The 13,973-nt window shown below is 41.4% G+C and overlaps 1 protein-coding gene across 1 annotated transcript in view; it reads left to right on the top strand.

Annotated features, from left to right (window-relative positions):
- Nucleotides 1-13,973, top strand: part of TTC39C (tetratricopeptide repeat domain 39C) — a 116,517-nt gene that overhangs the window by 79,250 nt on the left and 23,294 nt on the right. The window contains 2 exon segments of the mRNA XM_073679181.1: nt 5,923-6,037; nt 11,560-11,911. Coding sequence (XP_073535282.1) covers nt 5,923-6,037; nt 11,560-11,911 — 467 coding nt within the window.

The following is a 13,973-nucleotide window of genomic DNA, read 5'->3' as shown; positions in this document are numbered from 1 at the left end:
TCAAGCAGTCCAGTGCCAGAGGCAGCAAAGCAACCCCAAAACATCAGGGAACCTCCGCCATGTTTGACTGTAGGGACCGTGTTCTTTTCTTTGAATGCCTCTATTTTTTTTCCTGTACACTCTATGTTGATGCTTTTTGCCAAAAAGCTCTACTTTTGTCTCCTCTGACCAGAGAACATTCTTCCAAAACGTTTTAGGCTTTCTCAGGTAAGTTTTGGCAAACTCCAGCCTGGCTTTTTTATGTCTCGTGGTAAGAAGTGGGGTCTTCCTGGGTATCCTACCATCCTGCCATACAGTCCCTTTTCATTCAGACGCTGACGGATAGTACGGGTTGACACAGTTGTACCCTTGGACTGCAGGGCAGCTTGAACTTGTTTGGATGTTAGTCGAGGTTCTTTATCCACCATCCGCACAATCTTGCTTTGAAATCTCTCGTCAATTTTTCTTTTCCGTCCACATCTAGGGAGATTAGCCACTTCTTGATGACACTGCGCACGGAAGACACAGGAATATTCAGGTCTTTGGAGATGGACTTGTAGCCTTGAGATTGCTCATGCTTCCTCACAATTTGGTTTCTCAAGTCCTCAGACAGTTCTTTGGTCTTCTTTATTTTCTCCATGCTCAATGTGGTACACACAAGGACACAGGACAGAGGTTGAGTCAACTTTAATCCATGTTAACTGGCTGCAAGTGTGATTTAGTTATTGCCAACACCTGTTAGGTGCCCCAGGTAAGTTACAGGTGCTGTTAATTACACGAATTAGAGAAGCATCACATGATTTTTCAAACAGTGCCAATACTTTTGTCCACCCCCTTTTTTAGGTTTGGTGTGGAATTATATCCAATTTGGCTTTAGGACAATTCTTTTTTGTGTTTTTTCATTGAAGACAAATGAAATGAAGATAATAATACCAAAGAAATTGTGATTGCAATCATTTTCAGAAAGAAACTGAGTATTATCTGACAGAATTGCAGGGGTGCCAATACTTTTGGCCACCACTGTATATACAGGGTGGACCATTTATATGGATACACCTAAATTAAATGGGAATGGTTGGTGATATCAACTTCCTGTTTGTGGCACATTAGTATATGGGAGGGGGGAAACTTTTCCAGATGGGTGGTGACCATGGCGGCCATTTTGAAGTTGGCCATTTTGGATCCAACTTTATTTTTTTTCAATGGGAAGAGGGTCATGTGACACATCAAACTTATTGAGAATTTCATAAGAAAAACAATAGTGTGCTTGGTTTTAACGTAACTTTATTCTTTCATGAGTTTTTTACAAGTTTATGACCACTTATAAAATGTGTTCAAAGTGCTGCCCATTGTGTTGGATTGTCAATGCAACCCTCTTCTCCCACTCTTGACACACTGAAAGCAACACCGCAGAAGAAATGCTAGCACAGGCTTCCAGTATCCATTGTTTCAGATGCTGCACATCTTGTATCTTCACAGCATAGACAATTGCCTTCAGATGACCCCAAAGATATAAAAGTCTAAGGGGGTCAGATCAGGAGACCTTGGTGGCCATTCAACTGGCCCATGACGACCAATCCACTTTCCAGGAAACTGTTCATGTAGGAATGCTCGGACCTGACACTCTAATGTGGTGGTGCACCATCTTGTTGGAAAAACTAAGGGAACGTGCCATCTGAAGGTGCATAAAGAGGGCAACACATCATCATGTAGCAAATTCAGATATCCAGTGCCATTGAGGTTTCCATTGATGAAGAATGGCCCCACTATCTTCGTACCCCATAAACCACACCATACCATCAAGATACGAGATGTGCAGCATCTGAAACAACGGATACTGGAAGCCTGTGCTAGCATTTCTTCTGCGGTGTTGCTATCAGTGGGCCAAGAGTGGGAGAAGAGGGTTGCATTGACAATCCAACACAATGGGCAGCACTTTGAACACATTTTATAAGTGGTCATAAACTTGTAAAAAACTCATGAAAGAATAAAGTTACGTTAAAACCAAGCACACCATTGTTTTTCTTATTAAATTCTCAATAAGTTTGATGTGTCACATGACCCTCTTCCCATTGAAAAAAAATAAAGTTGGATCCAAAATGGCCAACTTCAAAATGGCCGCCATGGTCATCACCCATCTGGAAAAGTTTCCCCCTCCCATATACTAATGTGCCACAAACAGGAAGTTGATATCACTAACAATTCCCATTTTTAATGTAGGTGTATCCATATAAATGGCCCACCATGTATGTATGTATGTATGTACAGTACAGACCAAAAGTTTGGACACACCTTCTCATTTAAAGATTTTTCTGTATTTTCATGACTATGAAAATTGTACATTCACACTGAAGGCATCAAAACTATGAATTAACACATGTGGAATTATATACTGAACAAAAAAGTGTGAAACAACTGAAAATATGTCTTATATTCTTGCTTCTTCAAAGTAGCCACCTTTTGCTTTGATGACTGCTTTGCACACTCTTGGCATTCTCTTGATGAGCTTCAAGAGGTAGTCACTGGAAATGGTCTTCCAACAATCTTGAAGGAGTTCCCAGAGATGTTTAGCACTTGTTGGCTCTTTTGCCTTCGCTCTGCGTTCCAGCTCACCCCAAACCATCTCGATTGGGTTCAGGTCTGGTAACTATGGAGGCCAGGTCATCTGGCGTAGCACCCCATCACTCTCCTTCTTGGTGAAAGAGCCCTTACACATCCTGGAGGTGTTTTGGGGTCATTGTCCTGTTGAAAAATAAATGATGGTCCAACTAGAAGCAAACCGGATGGAATAGCATGCCGCTGCAAGATGCTGTGGTAGCTATGCTGGTTCAGTATGCCTTCAATTTTGAATAAATCCCCAACAGTGTCACCAGCAAACCACCCCCACACCATCACACCTCCTCCTCCATGCTTCACGGTTGAAACCAGGCATGTAGAGTCCATCCGTTCACCTTTTCTGCGTCGCAAAAAGACACGGTAGTTGGAACCAAAGATCTCAAATTTGGACTCATCAGACCAACGCACAGATTTCCACTGGTCTAATGTCCATTCCTAGTGTTCTTTAGCCCAAACAAGTCTCTTCTGATTGTTGCCTGTCCTTAGCAGTGGTTTCCTAGCAGCTATTTTACCATGAAGGCCTGCTGCACAAAGTCTCTTCTTAACAGTTGTTGAAGAGATGTGTCTGCTGCTAGAACTCTGTGTGGCATTGACCTGGTCTCTAATCTGAGCTGCTGTTAACCTACGATTTCTGAGACTGGTGACTCGGATAAACTTATCCTCAGAAGCAGAGGTGACTCTTGGTCTTCCTTTCCTGGGGCAGTCCTCATGTGAGCCAGTTTCTTTGTAGCGCTTGATGGTTTTTGCAAGTGCACTTGGGGACACATTCAATGTGTGCCCAATTTTTTGGACTGACTGACCTTCATTTCTTAAAGTAATGATGGCCACTCGTTTTTCTTTACTTAGCTGCTTTTTTATTGCCATAATACAAATTCTAACAGTCTATTCAGTAGGACTATCAGCTGTGTATCCACCTGACTTCTGCACAACACAACTGATGGTCCCAACCCCATTTATAAGGCAAGAAATCCCACTTATTAAACCTGACAGGGCACACCTGTGAAGTGAAAACCATTTCCAGTGACTACCTCTTGAAGCTCATCAAAAGAATGTCAAGAGTGTGCAAAGCAGTCATCAAAGCAAAAGGTGGCTACTTTGAAGAACCTAGAATATAACACACATTTTCAGTTGTTTCACACTTTTTTGTTAAGTATATAATTCCACGTGTTAATTCATAGTTTTGATGCCTTCAGTGTGAATGTACAATTTTCAAAGTCATGAAAATACAGAAAAATCTTTAAATGAGAAGGTGTGTACAAACTTTTGGTCTGTACTGTATGTATGTATACATACACACTTGAAACCAGAAGTTTACATACACTATATAAAAAGACACATATGCATGTTTTTCTCAATATCTGACATGAAATCAGAATAAACCTTTCCCATTGTAGGTAAATTAGGATTACAATAATTTTTAATATTTGCCAAATGCCAGAATAATGAGAGAGAGAATGTTTTAAGGCATATTTATGACTTACTGCAAAGTCAAAAGTTAACATACATTTCATTAGTATTTGGTACCATTGCCCTTAAACTGAATGACTTGGGTCAAACGTTTGGGATATCCTTCCACAAGCTTCTCACAATAGTTGGTTGTAATTTAGGCCCATTCCTCCTGACAAAACTGGTGTAACTGATCCAGGTTTGTAGGTCTCCTTGCTCGCACCTGCCTTTTCAGCTTTGCCCATAAATTTTCAATAGGATTGAGATCAGGGCTTTGTGATAGCCACTCCAAAATATTGACTTTGTTATCCTTAAGCCACTTTACCATTTTGGCAGTATGCTTTGGGTCATTGTCCATTTGGAAGACCCATTTCTGCCCAAGCTTTAACTTCCTGGCTGATGTCTTGAGATGTTACTTCAGTATTGCCACAATCTTCTTTTCTCATGATGCCATCTATTTTGTGAAGTACACCTGTCCCTCCTGCAGCAAAACAACTCCACAACATGATGCTGCCACCCCCGTGTTTCACAGTTGGGATGGTGTTCTTAGGCTTCCACGCTTCTCCCTTTTTCCTCCAAATGTAACAGTGGTCATTATGCTCCAAAAGTTCAATTTTATTTTCAGCAGACCACAGGACATGTCTCCAAAAATTAAGGTCTATGTTCCTGTGTGCATTTGTAAACATTAATCTGGCTTTTTTATGTTTCTTTTGGAGTAATGGCTTCTTCCTGGTAGAGTGGCCTTTCAGCCCATGTTGATATAGTACTTGTTTCACTGTGGATATTGACACAATCTTACCAGCTTCAGCCGTCATCTTCACAAGGTCTTTTGCTTTTGTCCTTGGGTTGATATGCACATGTCGGACCAAAGCACGTTCATCTCTGGGACACAGAACCCGTCTCCTTTCTGAGCAGTATGATGGCTGGACATTCCCATCTTGTTTGTACTTGCGTATAATTGTTTGTACAAATGAACGAGGCACCTTCAGGTATCTTGAAATTGTACCCAAGGATGAGCCAGGCTTATGCAAGTCCACAATTCTCTTCCTGATATCTTGGCTGATTTCTATAGACTTTCCCATGATGCTACACAAAGAAGCAGTGTGTTTCAGGTGTGCTTTAAAATACATCCGAAGGTGTGTCTCTAATTAACTCAGATGTTGCCAAAAATCCTATCAGAAGCTTCCAAACGCATGGCATCATCATATGGGCAGTCCAGAATTGTTTAAAGGCATAGTAATCTTAGTGTATGTAAACTTTTGACTTTGCAGGAAGTAATAAAAATGCCTTAAAACATTCTCTCTCTCTCATTATTCTGGCATTTGGCAAATATTAATAATTATGGTAATCCTAATTGACCTAAAACGGGAAAGGTTTATTCTGATTTCATGTCAGATATTGAGAAAAACATGCATATGTGTCTTTTTATATAGTGTATGGAAACTTCAGGTTTCAACTGTATGTATATAATGGGTCTGATAACTGCTTTTCTTATTGATCAAAATGGCATTTCTTTGATCCAAACTCTTTTAGTCTCTGCTTTGATGGAGCTTTAGTGGAATCACTAGATGGAAAGTGCTAAATCCATATATATAATAATGATTAGAAAACATTTCTGTCTGCTTGAGAGCAAATACGAATGCTGAAGCTTTTTCATCCATATGTCATGTGCTGTAAAGTCATTCTGTGTTCTCCATGGCTGAAGAATGATAATAAAAAATGTCCTTTTAATCTACTAGTTAATGATTTGCTTTTTCCATTCTGTACCCATGTATCTTCTACTTGTCCCTTTATCGTATCCCATTACCTATCTTTTCCCATGACTTTATCGTCTTTGCTATACTGACTGATAATGTGCACCCACGGTTTTCTCCTTAACAGGTGGACGTTAGGAAGTCTGCCCAGTCGATGGTTGACCGCCTGCAGAGACAGATCATTATTGCAGACTGCCAGGTTTATTTAGGCGTGCTTTCCTTTGTTAAGCAGGAGCTGTCAGGTGAGTCTCCAGATTAGTAGAGATACTGGCTGAATTATGCTGAGCACGGGCAGACGCATTCATTTCCTTCTTGCTGTGTTTTTTAGTTACTGGTATTACTGTCATTACCGATTGTGTAAGAAAATAATGGAAGTGTAGGCAGGAATTGCCATATTAGAAGCTTGTGCTGCTGTAATACACCAAGGCACACTGCAAACATTGTTCAGGAATGATTTGACTTGACCTCCAAATTCCCCAGATCTCAGTCGCATCGAGCACCTGTGGGATGTACTGGAAAATCAAGTGTGGTACATGGAGGCTGCACCTTTCAATTTGCAGGATTGTCCGGCCTAGGCTACAAGTCTGCCGTTACTTTGTGACTGCAGACTTGTGAATCCTCACATCGTGGGCGCGTGACTGCAAATATGTAATTTGTATACTGTACATTCAATCACATGCCAACTAGATGGGTGCGGCATCGCTAAATGCAAGTTTATTGCGTGAGTCTAGAAACAATCTAGTTGGAATGTGGTTGGGAGTATACAAATCTCATACATGCAGTCACATGCCTGCTGCTCCCAGCACCTACATCCGAGAATCCTCACAGCACGCAGTGCACGCATCGTGAGGATTCGCAGGTCTGCAGTCACATAGAGTAACTGCAGACTTGTAGCTTAAGACTGGACAACCCTTTTAAACAACTTGCTGGCAATGTCTTGATGCCAAACACTACGTGACAGCTTTAGAGGTCATGTGGAAGCCATATCTTGTTTTTGTGGCACAAGAGGGACCTACACAATATTAGGCAGGTGGTTTCAATGTCATGGCTGATCTGGGTATAGTCACATATTTATATCTCTTATGGATTATTTACTACATACATACATACATACATACATACATACATACATACATACATACATACATACATACATACATACATACATACATACATACATACATTTATCTGTAATAAAAAATGAAACCTGCATTTTTCGGCTCATTCTCTACTTCTCGTCCTGGAAATCCGTATGGAGGTCAATCCGTATTGGAGAAAGAGCCTGCAGTTTGTGAGCTCTGCTGTTCTGTAATGTCTCTGTCCCCATTGTGCACGCTGCTTACACTCAGACCATCACTGTATGTAACTTCTAATGCACACCAACACCGCGACATTTATAGCCACTTAACATCATTTCATTTTTGAGTCTTGTCCATCAGGATAGAAGAGGGAAATATAGAATGTAATTATCAACCATTCCTCATATATTTTGTTTTTCAAAATTACACAGATTTTGGAAGATTGCTGCAAAAAAAAAAAAAGTGCTGCATTGTGTGAACCCAGTCTAAATTCTACTCCTTAATTTAGCTATTCTTTATTTCTGTGGATTGCTGTCCTGTTTAGGAAGGGCTTCTGCAGACATCTGTGGACAGTCCGATCACTGACCGCAGTGCACGGACTGGCCACGGGTTACCTGACCCGAGCGAGACCGCATCATACAAACATGTGAATCTGTCTAGCTCTGGTCAGGACAGCCTCGGCCAGCCCGTGCTCGGACCATTTTGCACAGACGTCTGAATGAGCCCCTTCGGCTATTTTCCGGTTAAACTATGGACAGAGTTGGACTCTTACCGCAGACATCTTGAGTTGCTGTTATTGTGGTTGATTACTGCAGTTTTTGTTTTGGACATACACTGATTCTCAGCTTCTGCCGTTAGATCCAACGTGGGCTACAGTTAAGAAAATTATTTGTTGAATTCTCCCTTTTTATTTTAATTTTCAATCAGTTAAGAAACTGTTCTTTTGTATCAGTGACTTCCCTGCTGTCAGGAGGTCAGCCGATCATACCCATCTGCATGAGCACAATGAAGCGGCTTCAGTTGTATCATCCACAAAGGGGAGCGCGGGAGGAGGGATGAATTAAATATGAGATGCACTTTACAGCATGATGACGCTGGCTCTTTACCGGTTAGCATACATTTAATGTAATTCTCAAGAAATACAAAGCCGGGGGACATTTAAATATCCACATTATGTGCTGTCATTCATCAGTTCCCTGAGTCAGGAAAACTGTTATTTTTCCACATGTTGATAATTCTTATGTCATCATGTAAAACAGACGCAATGGTGCACATTTACTAATGCTGTGATAGTTAAAAGCAGAGGCGTAGTTAGGGTTTGGCTCAGGGGGAGCGAAACTTCTGAGCGGGCCCCTAACCATGTACCCTGATTACAGCTATAGTAGCGCACCCTAATAGTGGATGTAGGAGAACCTCAGCAGATGACAGCGCTGTTACTGAAAATAATCTCTATACAAAGACCAGCACTGATATTACTGCCATATAGTGACCATATAGTGGTAGATACCAGTCCTTCAGAACATATAATAGATTACAGTACAGTTATTGATGGTGACTTACAGCTGACCTTCTTTCTGGTGGAGATATTCACTTTTTTCGTCTCTTCCATCTGGCAGACCGACACGGCAACTTCTCCATCCAGAACTCGTGTGCAGAGATTACAACAAAGACACATATGACTTCTCACATTTCAGGCACCATTATCCCCAACCGGCACAAACGCCTCATCCTGCTGATACCCCAATACTGAGTCGCTGCTGCCATATGTGGCCCTATTACTGCACCTACTGTGAGCCCTCTAATTTTCCTCCTACTGGAGCCCTAGATTCCCCTTTCATTGCATTCGTAAAGTATATGACCCTACTGTACCCCACCCCTCAACTGCCCTGGAAAAGTATAGTGACCCCACCACAGTGTGATCCCCCAACTGTGACCCCCCCCCCCACACAGCACTCCATGCAGTATAATGGGCCTACATAGAGTATAATGGCCCCACACCTCTCCACACTGTATAATGGCCCCCACACAGCATGATGGACCCCACACAAACCTTCACACTGTATAATTGCTTGCATATAGTTTAAGGGCCCCCACATAGTCCTCCATACAGCATAATGCACTCCCATAGTCCATACAGCATAATGCACTCCATAGCCCATACAGTATAATGCACCCGCATAACCCATACAGTATAATGTATCCCCATACACAGTATAGTGCAGCCCCATATAGCATAATGACCCCATAGCCCATACACTATAATGCCCCCCTATATAGTATAATGCACCCCCATTTAGTGTAATTCACCCTTATAGCCCTCAATACAATTTTATGGCCACCACAATGTTCTAAAAAAAATAATAAAATACAGTACTCACCTCTCCTCCTTGTTCCCCGCTGATCCGGTCACCGCAGCTTGTGCACATCTCAGCATAGAGGACGCCACTTAGTGATGTCATCTCGCTGACTTCATGCTTAGACGTCAGACGCCGAAATAGAATGATGGGGGAGGAAGCGTCAGCTGACACTCCCTCCTCCATCGCTTTCAACTGTATCGGCAGATGCCGATACAGTTGAACCTGCAGGGGGGCCCCCAGCTCCGACCGGCCCCATAGCGGCAGTGCAGGGAGATAGTGTCTCCCTGCTCTGCCGCAGAGTTTGCGTAGCTCCAGGTGGGCCCCTCAGAGCTCGGGGGACGGGGTGGCCGCACCCTCTGTCCCCCCAGTACGCTCCTGAAGTTAGAAAGCATAAACTAAAGCTACATTTACACTGGCCAATAATCGGGAAGGATTCTTCCTATGAATAAGCATTTGCATTATCGGACAGTGTAAACAGGCTGCCAATCACTGGACAGATGAGCAAAAAGCTCAACTGTTGGGTGAAATGATTTTTAAGCTTGCTTAAATATTGTCATCCTCTGCAGCCTATTGTCCCGTGTAAACAGGTGATGTGCTGCCGAGAACAATGATAATCTATGTGCACAGAACAATGGCAGTAATGATCGTTTTGTGCACACGGAAGTGCAGTCGGCCTGTCTAAACAGGCTACTAAATGGCTGCCGATTGGTCTGTGGAGGTGCTTGGTCCAGGTAGTCTGGCATAGGGTGGGTAATGGCATAGGGTGTGTGATAGATGTGGCACAGTATTCTGTTTATTCTTGCTTATGGTATATCAACTGAACGTTGGCTTAATTCAGACCATTAATTTGGAGCTAAAACCTGTTGCATGCCAATGTGTTCATGTTATACTATAGCTAACGGTGAACATTTAAATAAAATCTACATAAATTAGAAAATTAGCAAATATTTTCCATATTTATTTCATGGTAACACTTTCCCAGCTCTGATTTCACATCTTCTAGCAGCCTTTTCTTAGTTCACCGTCTGTACAAGACCTGCTCTGCTGTTTGCAGAAGGCCCTCATGCTCGTTGGCTATTGGATGAATAACCGTTTGGCTGACGGCTATCTCTCCTGACCCCTGAGGAAGCCACATTTTGGCGATACGTGTGGGAATTTCTGTCCCCATAGGTTTTTTTTCTATAATTTAATTCCTCTACACTTGTCCCTGGACTTGTATCTATTTAACGTGTTAATTTACACTTTTATCATTGGCACTGATAATTTGATTCCTGATGCTGTGCTATTTTTTTTCAATTAATTGATTATTTTGGTTATCACATATTTTCTCTACGGTCTTAGGTGGCCTCTATATAGATATTTACCGATATTTCATGTTGGTGAGTCTATTGTCTCATTATTTGAGCCTAGACTGTCATTTCTAATGTGGCACATTGTTTTCTGTAGGTTTTTAATTGCTTTAGCTTGTATGTATTTGGTGTTTTTTTTGTATATTTGAATACAAATGTTGAATTTATTTTTTTGGGATGTGCCTGTTCAAGCAGTTTTTTCTTTTTCCTCTTTAATTGTCCTGACCCCCTCATACACGTGAATGATCAGCTCAGCCGAGTGTTCCTGTGCTCTCCATAAGAGAGACACTGCCAGACTCCTCTGGCAGCGACTTATCTCTGAGAATAAAAGGATCATCTAAATCCAGCAAGATCCTTCTCTCCCCTGACATAATCTATTGGGAGAGAGCCGGGAGACCTCCATACACATTAGACTTCTGGCTGATCTCTCTCCATCTTTAGTCTAATGTGTCTGGGGACCTTTAATTTTTACTCTAGATACTGTATAAAATTGTGATATAGAATAAGGTACTGCGACCTAAGAAGTGCAGTGCTGAATGCAGCTTGTCCTAAAAGTATGAAATGGACAAACTGTAAATCTGTTCACGATGGAAGAAGACCCGTCACCTCATCTGACATATGTGAATAAATTGACAACTGGGTGTTGCCATTTCCCTTGACCAAAGAGTTGTGTCCCTTCAGTTTGCACGGCCCACCCTGATTGGACAGTGTCGGACGTGTAAGGCCACACCCCCATCTGGTAACGCTCAATGTATTCATATATTTCTAGGAGGAATAATAGAGGAACTGCACAATACAGAGTAATAAAAAAAAAAACCTCCTGTAGAATCATTTACTTAAAACAGATTTACTATAGCAAATAGAGGAGATATTTAGATGTGACTTGTAAAATGGCGTAAACCCACACAGTAGATATCCAGTAAATGATGTGCCTGGCTTAATTATATGGCTTAAATTATTTCCTATTGTTCTCCGCCAGCTTACATAAAGGGTGGTTGGATCCTGCGCAAAGCCTGGAAAATCTACAACAAATGCTATGTGGACATTAACTCCCTCCAGGAGATGTATCAGAAGATCTCTCAGGAATCCTCTCCCTCCGATGCTGCTAATGATAATCACATTGCTGTTGAGGGGGTCACGGAGGAGTCCCTGAACAGACTGAAAGGTGCTGTGAGCTTTGGCTATGGACTTTTTCACCTTTGCATATCCATGGTGCCCCCAAACCTGCTCAAAATCATCAACTTGCTGGGGTTTCCAGGAGACCGTCTGCAGGGGCTATCTTCACTGATGTTTGCAAGTGAAAGTAAGGACATGAAGGCCCCTTTAGCTACGTGAGTAGCTAGATTGCAACACTTTTCTAGTTGATATAGTGTGTACCGTAAGTAATCTTTATCAAAAATGCAAAAAAAAAGTAATGATCGGTATACAAAGGTAACATGGCATTTACTGTATGAAGCTGAATGGCATGAAGTGCAGGTCTTTAAGGTCTGACAACTGTCTGACTACCACAGTTTTCCATTTTGGGGTTATTTCATCATAGTCTGTAGAATGACAGTGTATCCTTGGGGCCAATAATGTATTGTGGACAACATGTCACATATGTAGCTTTCGTACATTACTGATTGCCAATTTCGTTGTGCTTAGCACATTAGTCTTTATCCATTCTTTACACGGTGTCCCCAAGCCTCAATCTTGGTACATAGATAGCACATAACCTGTACTTGTTCTGCGCATATTTTTATTATTTTAGTTGTTTTTATCCATAATATTCTTGGTTTCTTGTACAGTCTACTAATAGCTCACATTTGCTGCATGCACAAGATCCATGCACTTTAAAGGTAGGCATAAAGACAGAAAATAAGTGCTGCTGAAGGCCAAAGCCTGCAGAAGAAGGTGGGCGACTGGAGATAGGCTTTAAAGTGGACCAGTCACCAGGTCACGTGACCATGTGACCAGTTTTTGCTCTTATTTTATTCACTCAAGGGGTGTTTTTGTTTTTTTTTGTTTTTTAAATCTGCCATACAGTTCTGTATATATGGGCTTTTTGATTTACTGCAAATTTTTATGCGCTTTTCCAAGGGAGTGTGGCTCACAGGGTCCTTTTGTGGATATTTCTTTTACCTCTTACCGACATATAGCATACATCATATGCCGACTCGCTGAGTTTGATACAGACTCACAAGTCAAGATATCCTCTTTCCCGACAGATGATGACTGTGTTATTCAGCCATCATCTGCCTTAAACAGCCGCAGGTGGAGCCGAACTCCACCCGCAGCTGTTAATGTGTTTTATGCCGCTATCGATCTGTGACAGCGACATTTAACTCTCCGGCAGGGGGAATATACTCGCCAGCAGGGGGCTTGTGATTCTATGTCTATGCACTCATCTGCACGACCTTGACACGATTGCGTAACATCAATGGGTTGTCCTGACAGCCAGAGATCTGCTGAAGTCTGATTAAAACACCCATGCCTGTCATGATGGTACTCCTGGCCATGGCCGTGACGTAAGTGATCAGATGATCACAGGTTCAATTTCCCTGAGGGGACTAACATATATAGTAGAAAGTGAAATATTTTTAAAAACATATATAAAGCTTCAAATCACCCTCTTTTTCCCATACAAAATAAAAGAGATAAAAAAAGAAAACACATACTTAGTATTGCTGCGATCAGAAATGTCTGATTTATCAAAATATAAAATAAATTAACCTGATCCGTAAATAGCGTAATGAGAAAAAAAAAATCGAAACCCCAGAATTAAGCTTTTTCAGCCGCCGCAACAATGCAATGAAATGCAAGAAGAGGCGATCATAACATTGTATCTGTCCCAGAATAGTAGCAATAAAATCGTCAGCTCAGGGCGCAGAAAATAAGCCCTTGCCCAGCCCCATCTACCAAAAATTTAGAATGCTATGGGTCTCGTAAAACAGTGACACAAGTGGAAAAAAGAAACATTTTCCATACAAATTTCTGAATTTTTTTTTCATAAAAAAAAAGTATGACTAATTGGTATCTATGTATTGTACTGAGCTGGATAATTATATTGCTAAGTCAGTTTTACCTTATAGTGAACACTGTAAATAAATACCCAAAAATCAATTATGCATAATTGTGCTTTTTTTTTCACTATATTGTTGCACTAGGAATTTTATTCCCATTTTCTAGTACATCACATGATAAAATTAATGGTGGCATTCAAAAGTACAACTCGTCCTGCAAAAAACAAGCCCTCATATGGCCATGTGGACAAAATAATAAAAAAGTTATAGCTCTTGGTAGGAGAGCAAAAAACGAAAATGCAAAAACAGAAAATCGCCCCATCGGGAAGGGTTAAGTTATTCTGCATTATTACTCTCTTAGCACTGCCCTCTTGGTAAAGCCAATAAACAT

This window comes from Phyllobates terribilis, unplaced genomic scaffold, assembly GCF_046119375.1.
Source record: "Phyllobates terribilis strain yellow unplaced genomic scaffold, ASM4611937v1 Scaffold_4__5_contigs__length_816908805, whole genome shotgun sequence".
Lineage (NCBI taxonomy): Eukaryota > Metazoa > Chordata > Amphibia > Anura > Dendrobatidae > Phyllobates > Phyllobates terribilis.
Note: the sequence above shows the minus strand (reverse complement) of the source record. Positions and strands in the feature narration are given on the sequence as shown.